This window comes from Trachurus trachurus (genome assembly GCF_905171665.1).
Source record: "Trachurus trachurus genome assembly, chromosome: 21".
NCBI lineage: Eukaryota > Metazoa > Chordata > Actinopteri > Carangiformes > Carangidae > Trachurus > Trachurus trachurus.
The window spans coordinates 14664201-14679221 of NC_139899.1; the positions used below are offsets into that span (position 1 = coordinate 14664201).

General features: G+C 43.1%; 1 protein-coding gene across 4 annotated transcripts in view; it reads left to right on the forward strand.

The window, feature by feature from the left end:
* fmnl2a (formin-like 2a) overlaps positions 1–15021 on the forward strand; it is a 52668-nt gene that overhangs the window by 16110 nt on the left and 21537 nt on the right. For all 4 annotated transcript variants that reach the window (XM_083997243.1, XM_083997242.1, XM_083997245.1 and 1 more), the window contains exons 2-5: positions 1071–1154; positions 5146–5226; positions 10071–10147; positions 13005–13088. In XM_083997243.1, the coding sequence (XP_083853369.1) occupies positions 1071–1154; positions 5146–5226; positions 10071–10147; positions 13005–13088 (326 nt within the window). The remainder of the gene's footprint in view (positions 1–1070; positions 1155–5145; positions 5227–10070; positions 10148–13004; positions 13089–15021) is intronic.

Genomic DNA, 15021 nt, shown 5'->3' on the forward strand with positions numbered 1-15021 from the left:
AGAGAGGACCGCCCCTTTATGCCGTTCTCTCTCCTCATTGGATAAAGGTTGTAGGATACAAGGAAAGTTTTCTCCTCGGCTTACAGCAGAGCAGAGTGACTAACAGACCCGTGTTTCAGACCAAACACTCTATATAAGTGATTGCTGTCGGAAGATATAACTATTTAAGACTTATATTAACACACACATTCTGCTTACTTCTGCTTTAAGGGTAAGGATATTTATTGATGACTGACATGAAAACTTGAAAATTTATTTCCAGTTAAGCATAAAACGTAGATTGCCGATCCAAAAGGGAGGCTTCTTTTTCCCTGAAACGTCAACACACCGCTGACACTGTAAATAAAGGTAGACATAGTCTCTGTGAATCCTCAGGTTCCTGAAGACAGAGGTTTTGAAGTGTTGGGTGGGCTGCTCTGCCCAGAGGCGGCGTGTGTGGAGCCGTCACCTCAGTACATGCTGGCTTATGGCAACCAGACTTCCTGTTCGCCCACCTGTCACTCAAATATTTTCTGAGATATATATATATATACAGAATATTAAGCTTTAATAGAATTTAAACAAGGAAATTAAAATTAAAAAAGTCAGCCCATTATAGTTGTAATGATGGAGGAAATTGGCTTGTACAAACCTTATTTCTGCTGTAAAGCTGGTTATTTATCACAGGAGTCTATCAGGATTGACTGACTTTTGGAGCCAGACATTCACAAAGGTCCAGTTTTCAGTTCTTCTCGATGACTTCAGTTTTTAGCCTTAGAGGTTGAAGCTTGCATGAATGTGGAGGGATTATTAAACCCAACTGCAGCTCTGCAACCTAGATGCAAACTCGGTGTGTAAAACTGGATGATAATATGGTGAATAATAACCGTCTTTTCTCTCTGTAACAAGATTTAAATAAATGTGAATCTTCCAGTAAAGACAGTCATTTTTCTTGCTTCCTTTGCTTCCCCTCCTGCGAAGGAGCCTCATTATTTGCCTTGGTGTGTGTTTTCAGTTTTTACCGGGCTCATGTGACTGTTGATATTTCATTATCTGCATCCAATTAACTCTGACCTTTTTCTCTCTTTCAGAACTCGATGAATCTTCCTCCAGACAAAGCGCGGCTGTTGCGGCAGTACGACAATGAGAAGAAGTGGGAACTCATCTGTGATCAGGTCGGCATCAGTCACTTATCCGTCTGATATATGATATGATATGATGTGATGTGATGTAGGCGCTGCACAAGACACACTTAATGCACTGTGGCTGCATAATGACCAGACTCAAAAATATATGGTAAAAGTCTTGAGCGCAGTTAAGCTTAAATTTACATTTCAGCTTCTTTTACAGTTTAGCAGACTAAAAACAAAGTGATGCTGCTGCATACATTATTGTCTCAGCTCTCCACTGAATATCTAATCCAGGAAAAGGTCTGCCCCACCGCGTGTCGTGACCACAGCACCCATGCTCCATTGCCCTGCCTTTATCCTGTAAGCCTCTCCTGGTCTTTAAACACCGCTCTGACTGCCCCGGTCAAGTGGGTTAAGTGGCACAGCAGGGGGCACACATCAGTTAGGCAGTTAAAAAAACCCGTTATTGGCATCGGTCCTGCGCGTAGTGAAACAAGAGGGTGCACGTTGTGCAATGAGCTGCGGTCTGAGTGCTCTACTCAGGCAGCGTCCTCCGTGCCATGGAGTTTTTCTGCATCCCTGAGCAGGAGAGAAAAACGGAGACGAGATCAAGACCACCACCCACTCAAACTGTGTTGATATCCACTGACCCTGAAGGGAACAGTGCCAGAGGGAACCCACGGGGCTCCTGTCCAGCAGACACAGATCCTCTTTCAGTTCAGAGTGTTCCTCCATCATACCTGAAGTGAAAATAGTTGGTTTCACTTTTATTATGAGTAAACTAGACAAAACCATTGCCAGTAAATTTACTGACAAACCCTCTGGCTGATCATCAAGTCTGTCATCAAGGCGGTGTCATCCATGTTTAGAATTAAAGGTATTTACTTTGCATGTTCAGTTTCTAAACTATCACCCATAAATTCTACATAAAGCGCCACAAGGTTTGTGTTTGTGGTACAAAGACGTCATATTGTTTCCAACTGACAGAAGTAATAAAATAATACTACTAAGCTAGTCCTCCAACATCTTTATCTCTCTCTTGTTTCCCCACCAAGCCTATACCCATGACAGCGCAGGCAGCTCTGGGAGTAAAGTCTTTTCTGTGTCATAGCTACAGTGAATCTCTTTATGTAACCATAGCAACAGTGATGGAGGGAGGCAGAGAGGCAGAAATGACAGGTACATCCCCTTTTGAAAAACAGACAGACAGCGCAAATGCTGCCAAAGGTTAAAATATTAAACATTTTTCGGGGCAATTACAAGACTTTATAAAAGATGGAGGGTACCCTTGATGATGGAAGACAATGTTGTTACATGCAGAGTGTTGAATGCTTCATATCGTTCTTTATGTGAACTTGAATGCACCCAAAACACGTCTGAATGTAACAAACTGCTTTGCCTGTTTTCTTGTTAAGCAATCCCACAGACAGCATGTTGGAACCAGCCTATGGTTGGAACCAGTTTATATGAGCTCCTAAAAACATGTGACCTCTATAATATACAGTCTTGCTTCATGTATTTACAGCCCATTTCCATACCTCACATTTCTTTGCATGCAACAGGGTATATTCAGCATGTGTCGACTCATTTGCCACGCTGCAGACAGCCAGATGTTTATCTCAATTTACTCTGCAATGAAACTCAAACAGGACCGTTGTGTCTACATGCCTGTTGGTGTCAGCTGTGTCCATGACAGCCAGCTCTCTTTCCTGACGCCACTGTCGTCTTTCCTGTTTTGGGAGCTGGTCACACTGTGCTGATAAACACAGCAAAGTCTGGAGCCTTAGGTCCAGTATTTGTACACAGAGCAAACACCTTCTTTGTAGTAGTACTACAATAAAGGCTATACTTATGAAGCTGATAATTGAATTAAACTGTTCAAGTGGAGTTAAATCAGCCCTGTGGTCATTCTTAAGTTCTTAGTTTTGACTTTAATACTAAATCAAAGCATATCTGTAACTGTGGCCACGCTGTTTGTACGAACATAAATATAGCAGCAAACCAGTAGACTAAATATAGTCTATATGCCTTTATAGATTAGTATACTTTATCTCATTGTGGGGGAAAGCACATTCCGACAGGGCACTGTGGGAAGTGTATGAAAATCTCAAACTCATGTAGAATATGACAAGAGTGGGTTAAGAGATATGGTTAGAGTACACCAAAGTAAAGTGAGGGAAATACTAGGCATAATGCACCACTGCAGAGATCCTCAAACCCCAGTTGTGGTGGTGTGTCTGACGTGCGTGACTCTGAAGACATTTGATGTGTTAATACAGAATGGGAAGCTGGTTAGCAGTCATGTTCCTTTCACTGCACTACTTGGTTGATGCCTGTGCACAGTGTGCGGTTGGATCTGGGCTGGATAGTGGTTGTTTCTGAAAGTTATCAGAAAGTAAGTGGCAGGTCATGAGGGAAAAAAAACCCAAAAACCAGCCATGCTGGTAAGCCACCTGGATCCTGATGCATGTAGGTTTATCTTAACTTCAGTTAATGCATGTAAACATTCATCATCTATGTAAACATTAATAACCAAAGGTGTTTTTAATTTTGACCTAGGTGGCCCACCTTCACTAGGGGAGTCAGGTGTTACATTTACCCCCAAACAATTCTGGTGCTACTTCATGGTATGCAGATGTACAACCCTCAATTAGCTGGTTAAGGCATGTGCGACTTCCTACCATACTGGCTTCAGAGCACGTGTTTTGCGTGAGGAGCAAAATCAAATAACAACCACACAGAGGCTAATTCTTATAGATCTTTCTCTGACATCCGTGCACACTGTGGTATGCACTGAAAATCAGATTCTGTCAAAGCGAGGACTTTTCCTTGAAGGTATTTTCCATTAAGTCAGTCAGCTGTCCTAGGAACAGTCAACAAAGTAAAACCACGCCCTCACTGTTTTGGCCCATATTGTATGAAGAGTAATTTTCCTCAATGACATCCCCCTTCTGCCCTATAGTGCAGTGGGGTAAATCACCCACCAGAACCATGCACACTGCTGTGATACAGTTTCCCCGCTCAACACAATGATCCAAATCCACCGCTAATCTGTTTATTTATTTATATTTAGAGCACAATGATGAGGGATTTGACCTAAAACCTGTTCCTGGCAGAGCTCAGGACATGTACACACACACACACAACCGCACAGGTTTGATGGCAATCCCCAAGGCAGTTTATGATTTTTAGCACATTAAAGCTAATGACGATAATTACCAGGAAGATCATTTATGATCTCCTGCAGACTAGACGTCCTTGAGTCTCCTTGCTCAGTGTTATCAAACTGTGACTGGGGATCAGCAGAGTTCATCACTGTCTGGCACCAATCCACCTGTTTGCCAGCTAAACACAACTAGTGATGTAGATAAGATTTGAATATTATGCAGATAGAAAGTGGAAAATAGAATTAAAAAAATCACGCCATGTGTTTAAACCTTCCCTACTAACAAGCAAAACATTCAATTGCGGTACAGTAGGCTACAGTTGTTCAAATATAACACATTATAATCGTGAATGGTCTGAGAAGTAACATTGAAATCATCAAGAAAAATTGGTCCACAGAAGGTCATTTATTACACCTGAAGTCCAAGTACACATGACCTCTTGTCAGCCTGAACTGAAGCAGGTTCTTAGTGTCATAATCGTTGTTGTTACTTCCATTCAGCTTCTTAAAGTAGAGCATAATCTGAGGTTCCCATCACTTGAGGGATGGCTCCTCATGATGATGTTATTTACTCAAAGCCTATTCAGTTTTAATCTGATGGCCTTAGTGTCAACAACAGTTTTCTCAAGATGTGTTGATGTGTGATTTTTTTTTCTTATTATATTATGTGTATATCATACAAAGCTGTATAGCCATCTCAAATTAAGATTGATCCATAATATTACTGTTCAAGTTTGTACCGCTGTGATTTCATAACATCTATCCTTTTCCAAGAGATGTTTTCAAATGTATAAATTCTGCTCTCCGAGTCTTTCCCATTCTTTTTTCCATCGTCTCATTTCAATCTTTTGTTTTCCTCTTTTTTGACAGGAGCGGTTCCAAGTGAAAAACCCGCCTCACACGTACCTCCAAAAGCTGAGGAGTTATCTAGACCCAGCAGTCACAAGAAAGGTGAGTGCCCTCTCGCTAACATGCTGTTCTTTTCCACTAGCCAGGCTGTTCCACAGCTGCAGCTTTTCCTTCCCCCCCCCCCTGACCCTTTATATCTTGTCCAGGATATCCCTACTACAGCAGAGGAAAGATTGCACACAGAGTTTCTGGAGGCGACAGCTTGGGAACTTTAGTTACAAAACAGGCAATAGTGTGGTTGGAGTGAGTGAGAATGGAGATATGTTGTTTATCTGGAACGCCAAGGTCTGTGAAACCTTTTCCCAACTGAAAAGTCATTAGGCAGCACACACTAATCCCTAGTGGTGCTGCTCTGTGGCTGACAGTGTGCTCCGACATCTCTGTCAGGAAGAGGGAACAAAAAATCAACAAATAAAAGCATGATAGTTGCTTGAAGGGAGGGGGCAGATCGTCAGGGTAAATGCTGTATTGACGTTGCCTTGCAGCCTGGTAGGAAGTACCACAATATATATTAGTCTGAGCCACATGGCAAGAAAATGGTCTTATGTCAAGTCAGCAGCCTCTTCTGGCTGTTTCCCTGGCTGCCTGCAGAAGGGACCAAGCAGAGGGGCTCCATGAAGCAAAGTATCAGCCAGCTCACAGGCTTTGCCAAAATTAAGTCTTTTTGGCTTGGGTGAGAGAGCTGTGTGAAGAGTGGTGGGAGACCAGACTCTGTGATAAACAAATTAACCAATGGACTCTGCCAGAATAACAAATCACTGAATAATTGAATTTGCACTGACTGGTGTTAAACTTTTGCTAGAACAGCATGAAGAGAGATGACTCTACAAAAAGAGGCATCTAGACACAAATTACAGCACTCACACACTTGTTGAATTACAGTGCTTGGTTTGATTTCATAAAAAAGTGCAAAAATGTGTTGTACAACACATCTTGTGTTTGATATAATTCAGACCTGAATTATTTATGTTAATCGTGAAAGTCAAATAACCTAAACAGTTGATGTTCATGTCGGGTAAAGAAATGGATACATGGTTTAAACAAGTCAACAGTAAAATAACTGGTTTAAAACAAGAAGGTATTTACCTAAAAGTAATGTTTAAATGAGTGAAATGGTTATCTAAAAATAATAATAAATTATTTTAATGACCAGCTGCAAGAGCCGGTGAATGAGTGAAATAGTTAAAGTAATGGATAAATGACTGAATTAGGTAGCTAAAAGTAATAAATAAACACTGGCTGCTAGGTTTTGTGAACATATCATAGAAGAAAGTAAAAAAAAAGAAAAGATTCCATATGAATCATGTGTGGTAGGAAGTGTTTATGAAACGCTCAGCAAGAGATTATCAAATTGGCTTGTTTGGGGTATTGGGCAAAACTGTTTGGGAGCCACAGGTCAGGGATACTGTTACACTCCTGTGGTTTCTGAATCCCAATGAAACATCTGATATTACACACAACTGATTAAACACGGGAGTGACGCAGGTTAAAGGAGAGCGACATAACAATTTACAGGTTGAAGTGTGACAGTTTGTACCAGGGCAGCCTCAAGGTTAGACATGCAGGCAGACACAGTGAATCTCGAAACAGGTCGTTAAATGTAGATCAGCGTCTTCGTGTTGGAGACCTCGTCAGGGGCCACTCGTGTGTGCAACATGTTTTCTTTCTCAGTAACACAGTTTTAAGAGATATAAGTAAGATATACACTGATCAGGCATAACATTATGACCACTGACAGGTGAAGTGAATAACACTGAATAAGACTTCATCATGGCACCTGTTAGTGGGTGGGATATATTAGGCAGCAAGACACATTTTGTCCTCAAAGTTGATGTGTCGGGTCAAGGTCAAGTGCAATGATTTGAGCCAGTTTGACAAAGTCCAAATTGTGATGGCTAGACGACTGTGTTAGCAGCTGTTGTGGGGTGTGATCAGTATAAGTGGTCCAAGGAAGGAACAGTGGTGAACCGTCGACAGGGTCATGGGTCATTGATGCTCAAATAGCTGAAGAAGTCAACGCTGGTTCTGATAGAAAGTTGTCAGAATACACAGTGCATTGCAGTTTGTGTACATATGGCAGCAAAAAGGGACCAACACAATATTAGGCAGGTGGTCATAATGTTATGCCTGATACTGTAGGTGTATGTTTTTATGTGGGTGAGAGTTTTGCATATTAAAGGAGTAGTGTGGCAATGTGGAAATACACATTGTTTTTTTTAACAATTGAAAGATTGATACCACTATGTGTTATATTAGGTTGTATGAACTTTAGAGGTGCTAGAAGGTGGTACAGTATCTATTCGCCCTTGTACATAACCCCAGCTAGCTGTTTATCCTTGTTTCCAGTCTTTGTGCTAAGATAAGATAAGATAACAACATAGCTTCATATTTAAATGAGAGTGGTAGTGATCTTCTCTCTTAAATCTTGGCAAGAAAGTGAAGAAGCTTTTTTCTAACATGAAGGTGTTAACCCACCCACCTTTCTGTGTGTCAACCCTCAACACAGTCATGGCTGAAGGTCATCATCTAGATCTGACAGACACTGATGTTTGTTTTCTGTCTTTTAGATGTAATGTAAGTTACAACATGTTATACTGAATAATTCTGGATGAGACGACCTTTGAGACTTGCCCGAACCTCTCTTTGTTCATTTTATCATCTTGTTTTTTAATGTCTAGTCTCATGGGCTGAGACATAGGGATTTTAGAAAGTCAGTTGCTGCCTCTGCCTGATCCTTGATCAGAAGCTGGAAGCAGACGAGGATACAGGCGTTGAGAGAGTAGAGAGTGAGAGGGGCAAGGGGAAGGGAGGGAAAGGCTGGATGACAGAAAGAGGGTTGAGGGGCAGATAGATATGGACAGAGAACAGGGGGGAGACAAAAAAAGAAGCACGGAGGAAAAGAGAGTTATGGGCTTCTTCCTACATTCCTGCTCCATCCCCCTTTTCTTCAAACTCAAACAATTGTGCCACTGTGAGAGCTGGAGGTCATTGCCTCTGCTTTCCATAGGCAGGCTCCGGTGCATTCCTCTGGGCAGCTCCCAGCCAATAGGCAGCCAAGGAGGAAGAGCTCCAGTCCAACTAGTCCCCAAGAATGTATCAGCCATTGATTTGTTTCCAGGATGACCCCTCCTGAGCTCACACTCCCCAAAATCTCACTTTTCTCTTCCCTCCTCCACACTCTCAGTCCTGTCTGTCTCCCTGCTCTTACTTTCCCCTTTCACTGCTCCGTCCCCTGTCTCCTCCTCTTTTTCTCCTTTCCCCACATGTCGTCCTCACCCTTTCTCCCCACTGTCGGCTCCTCTCTCTCTCCTCTCTTTCCCTGCTCTCGGTGATGCAGCTGGTAGTACTTAAAGTGTGGAGTGTAGGGCATTTGGTGGGAGAAGAAGAAGAAGAAGAAGAGGAAGAAGAAGTAGGAGGAGGAGAGGAGGGGGTTAGCCTTTGGGAGCCTGCGCAGTATCCCTAAATATGCTCTGCTTTCCACACAAACACACAAAGGGCTCCTCCCTAATAAAAACACTCTGTTTCTCATCTTCTCATGTGCCAAACACACACCGCCCAAGCCCAAAGACACAGACTGCAGAGAGAGAGGGAGAGAGAGCGAGACCCTTGCTCTGGGAACAGCTCTCTTCTCTGTGAATGTTAATAATAGGTTAACACAGGGCTGAGCTCTGTTTCCTCCCTGATACGAACACATCATGGAAAGTGACCCGGCCCTCCAACCCTGGGTGGATACTTGGACCTCTTCTCTTCTCTTCTCTTCTCTTCTCTTCTCTTCTCTTCTCTTCTCTTCTCTTCTCTTCTCTTCTCTTCTCTTCTCTTCTCTTCTCTTCTCTTCAACAACTCTTAATAAAACCACAGAAAACTAAATTTTCTACAATGAATTGTTGTCCAACCTAATCAATGGGATGTTTGGTTTATTACATGTCAGGAGGGAAAATGTTTCCTGACAGTCCAAAACAGAGACATTAAATTGTTGTTGAAAGCAACAAATTTTCTCGTTTGAGAAGCTTGAACTTGACAATTTCCGTTGTTTCTGCTTAACAAATTATCAATTGAATATCAAAGTGCCTTTTGCTAATTGTCTGCCATTCTAGTGGTGAGTTTGTTTGGTTAGCGACAGGCACATTTGAAGTTGTTGAAACCAATGTTAAAATACTAGCAACTAGCCTTTGTATCACTATCAAACGACAGTATTTTAAAAGATGTAGTGATGTATGAAAAGTTAGATTTAGCTCCAGCCTGAAGGGCCATTTTGTTTTTGTCTTTGATTTTGCTGATCATCTCTTGTCATACGACGAAATCAAAGAGGAGCCTGCTTTTGTTCTTTATTCTAATGTTCAGTATCAGTCACACCTTCATGCACGTTGCTTTCAGCATCTCTTTTCTCGTGACTGTAGCCACAGTAACACGACCAAGAATGTGTATATGTGTACTTGTGTGTTTGCCTGGTGTCCTGAGAGGGCTTGAGAGGTGATCAATTAGGTTATTTGATTTTATCGCGCTGTGCCCAGGAGGGATTTCTGCTACATGTAGAGTAAACATGAGAAAACAAGATAACAGAAGCTACTCCATATTGACAGTTTCCAGTGAGTCAGCTCGCCTTCACTCCCAGCCTGTTGAATTGTTTTTGGCAAGTAAAAGGTCCATTAAAAAATCATACGAGAACAACCCGATCCCAGCTTTGAGTTTCTTAGTTTTTAATCAGAGCAGGACTTTCCTAATTTCGCATTTAAATGTCACTGTGGTTGCGTCTTTGCCTGTTTATCCGACCTCTTTGTCAGAAAAAAAGTTTTCTCCAGCCAAAAACATCCCTGTGCTACCACTTGATGATTTACAGTTCCAGTGTTGGGATGAAATATTAACTCGCCCCTTCTTTCCTTCCTCAGAAATTCAGACGGAGGGTTCAGGAGTCCACCCAAGTCCTGAGAGAACTGGAAATTTCGTTACGGACCAATCATATAGGGTGAGTCACTGCAGGATTGTGTGAAGCTTGTGTAGTGTTGAATGTCCTGGACCTGGTTATATTAGATTCAGGGGGAAAAGTCTGGCATTCCAGACACCCGGAGACGCAGACGCTGACACTAACCACCACCATCCCCCATTCATCTCCACGCTCTGGCCTAATATTACACAGAAAGCCATGTGGCGATGGAGGAAAGTTGAATCGATTGATTGTTCTGCGCGGCTGACACATGAACGGTCCCTGGAAGAAGAAAAACACATTTTTCTTGTAGTGGCTCAGCTGCACCACTTGATACACGAGTGTTTCAGTCTGCCACTCTGGAGAGGTATTATTGTAGATGTTACTAAAGACATCGTGATATCGCCACAGATAAAATCGCTTCTGTATTCTTCTGTCATGCAAGGTATTCTATTCTAGCATATAACAAGCCTGAACCTGCTGCCGCTGATATTGATCCTGTGCTGTTTAGTCAGCTTCAATGAAAGATCAATATCTCAATGAGAGTCATACAGAGATGTGTCTTGTTTTGTCTCGGCCGAGATCACAAGGCCTGTTTGGGTGATTAGAGACCCTGATAGCTAAAGACTACAATGGATTGGTTTAGCATGACTAATGTGGCCTTAGTGGTCTCATTTATCAAGGCAATTCCCAAGAGAGTAAAACATTTATTTAATTTATGATTTATATACATTTTACAAAAAAGATAGTATTTCTAATTGGTTTAGACATTGGTTTTCTAATTGGTTCGTAAAATATTCTCATCTTAGTTAAATCCATTAAAATAAATCTTACTGAACCTAAGAGTTTGTAATCGATGACTCGTTACAGTCTCTCTACCGTTTCTTGGGTCGTACCACTTCATATGTGAAAAAAGTGCTTCTTTATAATTTACTCCAGAGGAATAGATTTTCAAATGATTGGATTTGAATTGGATTGTGTGTGTACTCATGAGTGTGGCTGGAGGAGAGGGAGGGGGGGGTCATAGGTGGGCAATCACAGGAGACCCTGAGACGCTGTCAAGGAAGCAGCAGAGATGATGAGAGCATCTGCTGGCGGCAAACTGTTGTGACAGGCAGCAGATACAAAAACACGCACACAAGCATCACAAGATCTGAAATACTGCCATACACACTTGTTATCTGATGTGTCTCTCAGACTCCCCTGTTTTTCTCTTTTTCGATCCCTCCCACTCACACATTACTTTACCTCACTCTCACAGAAATTCTTAAATCATCTCATGTTCCTGACAACTCAGTCTCACACACGCCCACTCACTGTTTACACGCTGATCAGATGCTGCTCCTCAAACCAAAATAAACTCCAACCACAACCAGAGACGGCATCCATCTGCCTGAGCGGCGGGGGCACTGTTAAGTTAGGATTAACTCTTTTTTTAGTGACCTTATCTCGGTAAACTAGATTACATTAATGATCGACCTAATCTAGATTAGACAATGAGGCATTACCATAATGGCAGAGGGATAGGGAGAGGGTGGGGGGGGGGGAGAGGTGAGGGAGCAAGATGGCACCCGCTCAGACAGTGAATGATTACTGCTTCTTTTCAGTGGTGAAACAAGAGAAATGGATCTGTCATGTAAACTGTGTATAATGGGCAGATTGTCCCTGTTGGCGCAGTGATGATGCTAACCCCAGCTCCCTGCCTGATCCTCACATGTTACTCAGTGGCCAACAACATGTGGTGAATGGGAGGATTGTTAGTTAGTGTCCTGGGGTAATGATTACCATGTGGTCTGACAAGGCCACACCTCCAAGCCCTTTTTTTAAAACACGGGGGCCCCACTAGGCAGCGCCTTACTGGATGCTCTCGTTAGTCTTGCTTGCTCCCATGCAGTTGCACCACAGGGGAGCTAACAAAGAAGCAGCTAGTATATTTTTAAAGCGGTTAAAACCTGCGTCTTCATCAGCGCAGTGCCACTCAAAAACCTACCTGTGTCATTATGTTTACGGCCTGCTAATTTCTCTAATCTCTAAGCGATCAGGCCTATCGAAGGAGTGGGGGCTTCAATAAAACAGACATGGCACCTTCCCTAGGATGCAATTAAATAAAAATGTCCTCAGTTCACACGCTGCTCATGAATATGGAGTGAGAACAGAAACATGCCAAAGGTAGCAGGAGTTTTCCTGTGAAAAGCATGGCTTTTCTGTGCAGAATAAAAAATGAATGCACACGGAGGACTGAATGGGTGGCCCACTTCAGTGCCCATAAGGAAGGTGAGAATGGGCTTTTGATCATTCAGGAGGCTTGTCTTTATCAGAGTTAGTAACTAGTGTGTGTGTGTGTGTGTGTGTGTGTGTGTGTGTGTGTGTGTGTGTGTGTGTGTGTGTGGAAAAAGGCAGATAGAAAAGAGGCAGACTCGGTAATGAGATTGTGTTTTTGTGTGTGTGTGGATGCCTGAGCATGCATGTGTGATGTGATGTTTGCTGCTCTGAGCCAGGAACCTTTGAAGTCTGACAAACGGGTCATTACAATTCTTCTTGGCAAAGAGGGAGAAATTCGAAGGAGAATAATCTGGGAACATTTTTTATACCAAGGTCAGATATGGTCAACCTGCAAAAGAAATGACACGTTGCATACTATACACAGAAACATTTCAAAAGAAATCCTTATGTTATCATAACATCAGGCTCATGACTCCTTTTTTATGTGTGTATTTAAATATTGTTATTGTTGTGAAATGTGAATGTTTCATTGATTATTTTTTGAAGCTGCACCGTCAACACCTCAGCTTTTTTCGAGAGCTAGCGGGGGAGTTTTTTCTGCTCTTAAAGTTATTTTTTAATAAAAGTTTATCTACTGAAACTTTATTGAGTTGACCGTGTTTCCGTCTCTCCTCAGGTGGGTGAGAGAGTTCCTGAATGAAGAGAACAAAGGCCTGGACGTGCTGGTGGAGTATCTTTCTTTTGCACAGTATGCCGTCGCGTAAGTCACTACCAGCTCTTTTCTCTCTTTACCACTTCAGTCTATATGCAGAGCTGACAACCAACACAATGCTGCCATTCTGCACGGCCGCTGATGCATCACCACACAGCGCAAGCACCACCAGTACTAGCACCACCACCACCACCACCACCACCGCTGCCGCTGCTGTTGCCTGGTCGTCAGAAACACTGAGTCACTCAGGGCCCGTTGCTGACACATTGGCACTGTGCATTATACCAATCATAGGCTTCTATTCATGGACTGACAGTGTGATTATTAGTCAGTCACAAAGTCCCTGTACAGGGCCAAAGAGCCACGCAGTTAAATTTTTAATCCTCCACCCCCCCACCCCCCACCCCCCTTTTCACCATATGTTATTATGGTCCGTCCACATTATGAATGGTTAGTCGTAACTGTGTTTACCCATTACCACTGCAGCAGCACCAGCATAGGAGTCATGGAAACCACCAGTCTAAAAACTGAAATAGATCATAACAGGTATGCTGTAACTGGCAGCTCTTTCCCAACTCTCCGCCAACTACAACAAAACACGAACCCTCTTGCTTACCAACCATGTTTACAGAGAAGCTGAAATTTCATGCTGTATATAATATTCTAACATACAGTATGGTATATTGAGTTGGCTCATATCTATCTAGACATGTATTTTTATGCTTTATATTTTATGGTGTTAGGTGTCATAAATAAACATCTAGCTAACACTATGCTATAGTTTTTTATGGCTTGCTAGCATGCTTAGTTACGGAAGCGCATTGCATTCACTTGATAAAATAAAATTTAGACACCTTATCTCGTAATTACGAGATCTTTTCTCGTAATTACGAGATCCTGATGTCGTAATTACGAGATCTTTTCTCGTAATTACGAGATCCTGATGTCGTAATTACGAGATCTTTTCTCGTAATTATGAGATCCTGATCTCGTAATTATGAGATAAAGAAAAAGGAATGTCTATAGGTCCGTTCTTGTCTCAATCAGAATTAACCGTCCGTGGTAGTACAGCGGATAGAGCAGTTACCTCTCACACGGGAGACTGAGGATCGAGTCCCGTGGTGGGGTTAGTCATTTGCATGATGTTTTTTAATTCGGAATTAATTATTCTGAATTAAATAGTTTGGAATCAAAATATTCTCCTTCGAGTTTACATGGAAATAATAATTCAGAATTGGGGTTAACATGGAAAACACATTAAATCGCCTTTATTTAATTCTGCTTAACGTCTGGGGGTCGGGGAGCGTTCTGATTGGACAGGGGGTACACGTGTTACGTATTTACGTCTACCGGAAGAAAACAAACTCCATTCTCAGTGTGTGAGGTGAACTGAGCTGCAGCCGCTCCGCTCCTGAACGTAACAACTTAGAAGCAGAAAGTTTCTCCTCTTAACTGCCAGGATGGCCTTCCCTGGGTGGGGAAGGCGAAGCTCACTGATCGCCTCCCCCGCCTGGCCGCCCCCAGCGGCGGCGGCGGCGGCGGCGGGCTCACACACCCTCACTGCCAGGATCGCCTTCCCCGGGTGTGAGCCTGGCCGCCGCCGCTGCTCCGACGGGGATCCTGGCAGTGAGCTTCGCCTTCCCGTCCGGAGCAGCAGCAGCAGCGGCGGCGGCCGGGCACCGGGGTCTGTGGAGCGGGTTCATGAAGCCTGGTTGTCCCGACATGACTCACTCACAACACTGCGGCTGTCACGTTATGTTGTGTGTCTTGTAGCCGAAAAGTAGGCTACAAGACACACAACATAACGTGACAGCCGCAGTGTTGTGAGTGAGTCATGTCGGGACAACCAGGCTTCATGAACCCGCTCCACAGACCCCGGTGCCCGGCCGCCGCCGCCGCCGCCACTAGAGCAGCGGCGGCGGCGGCGGCGGCCAGGCACCGGGGTCTTTTATACAGTCTGGTGTGTATGAACGGCACAATC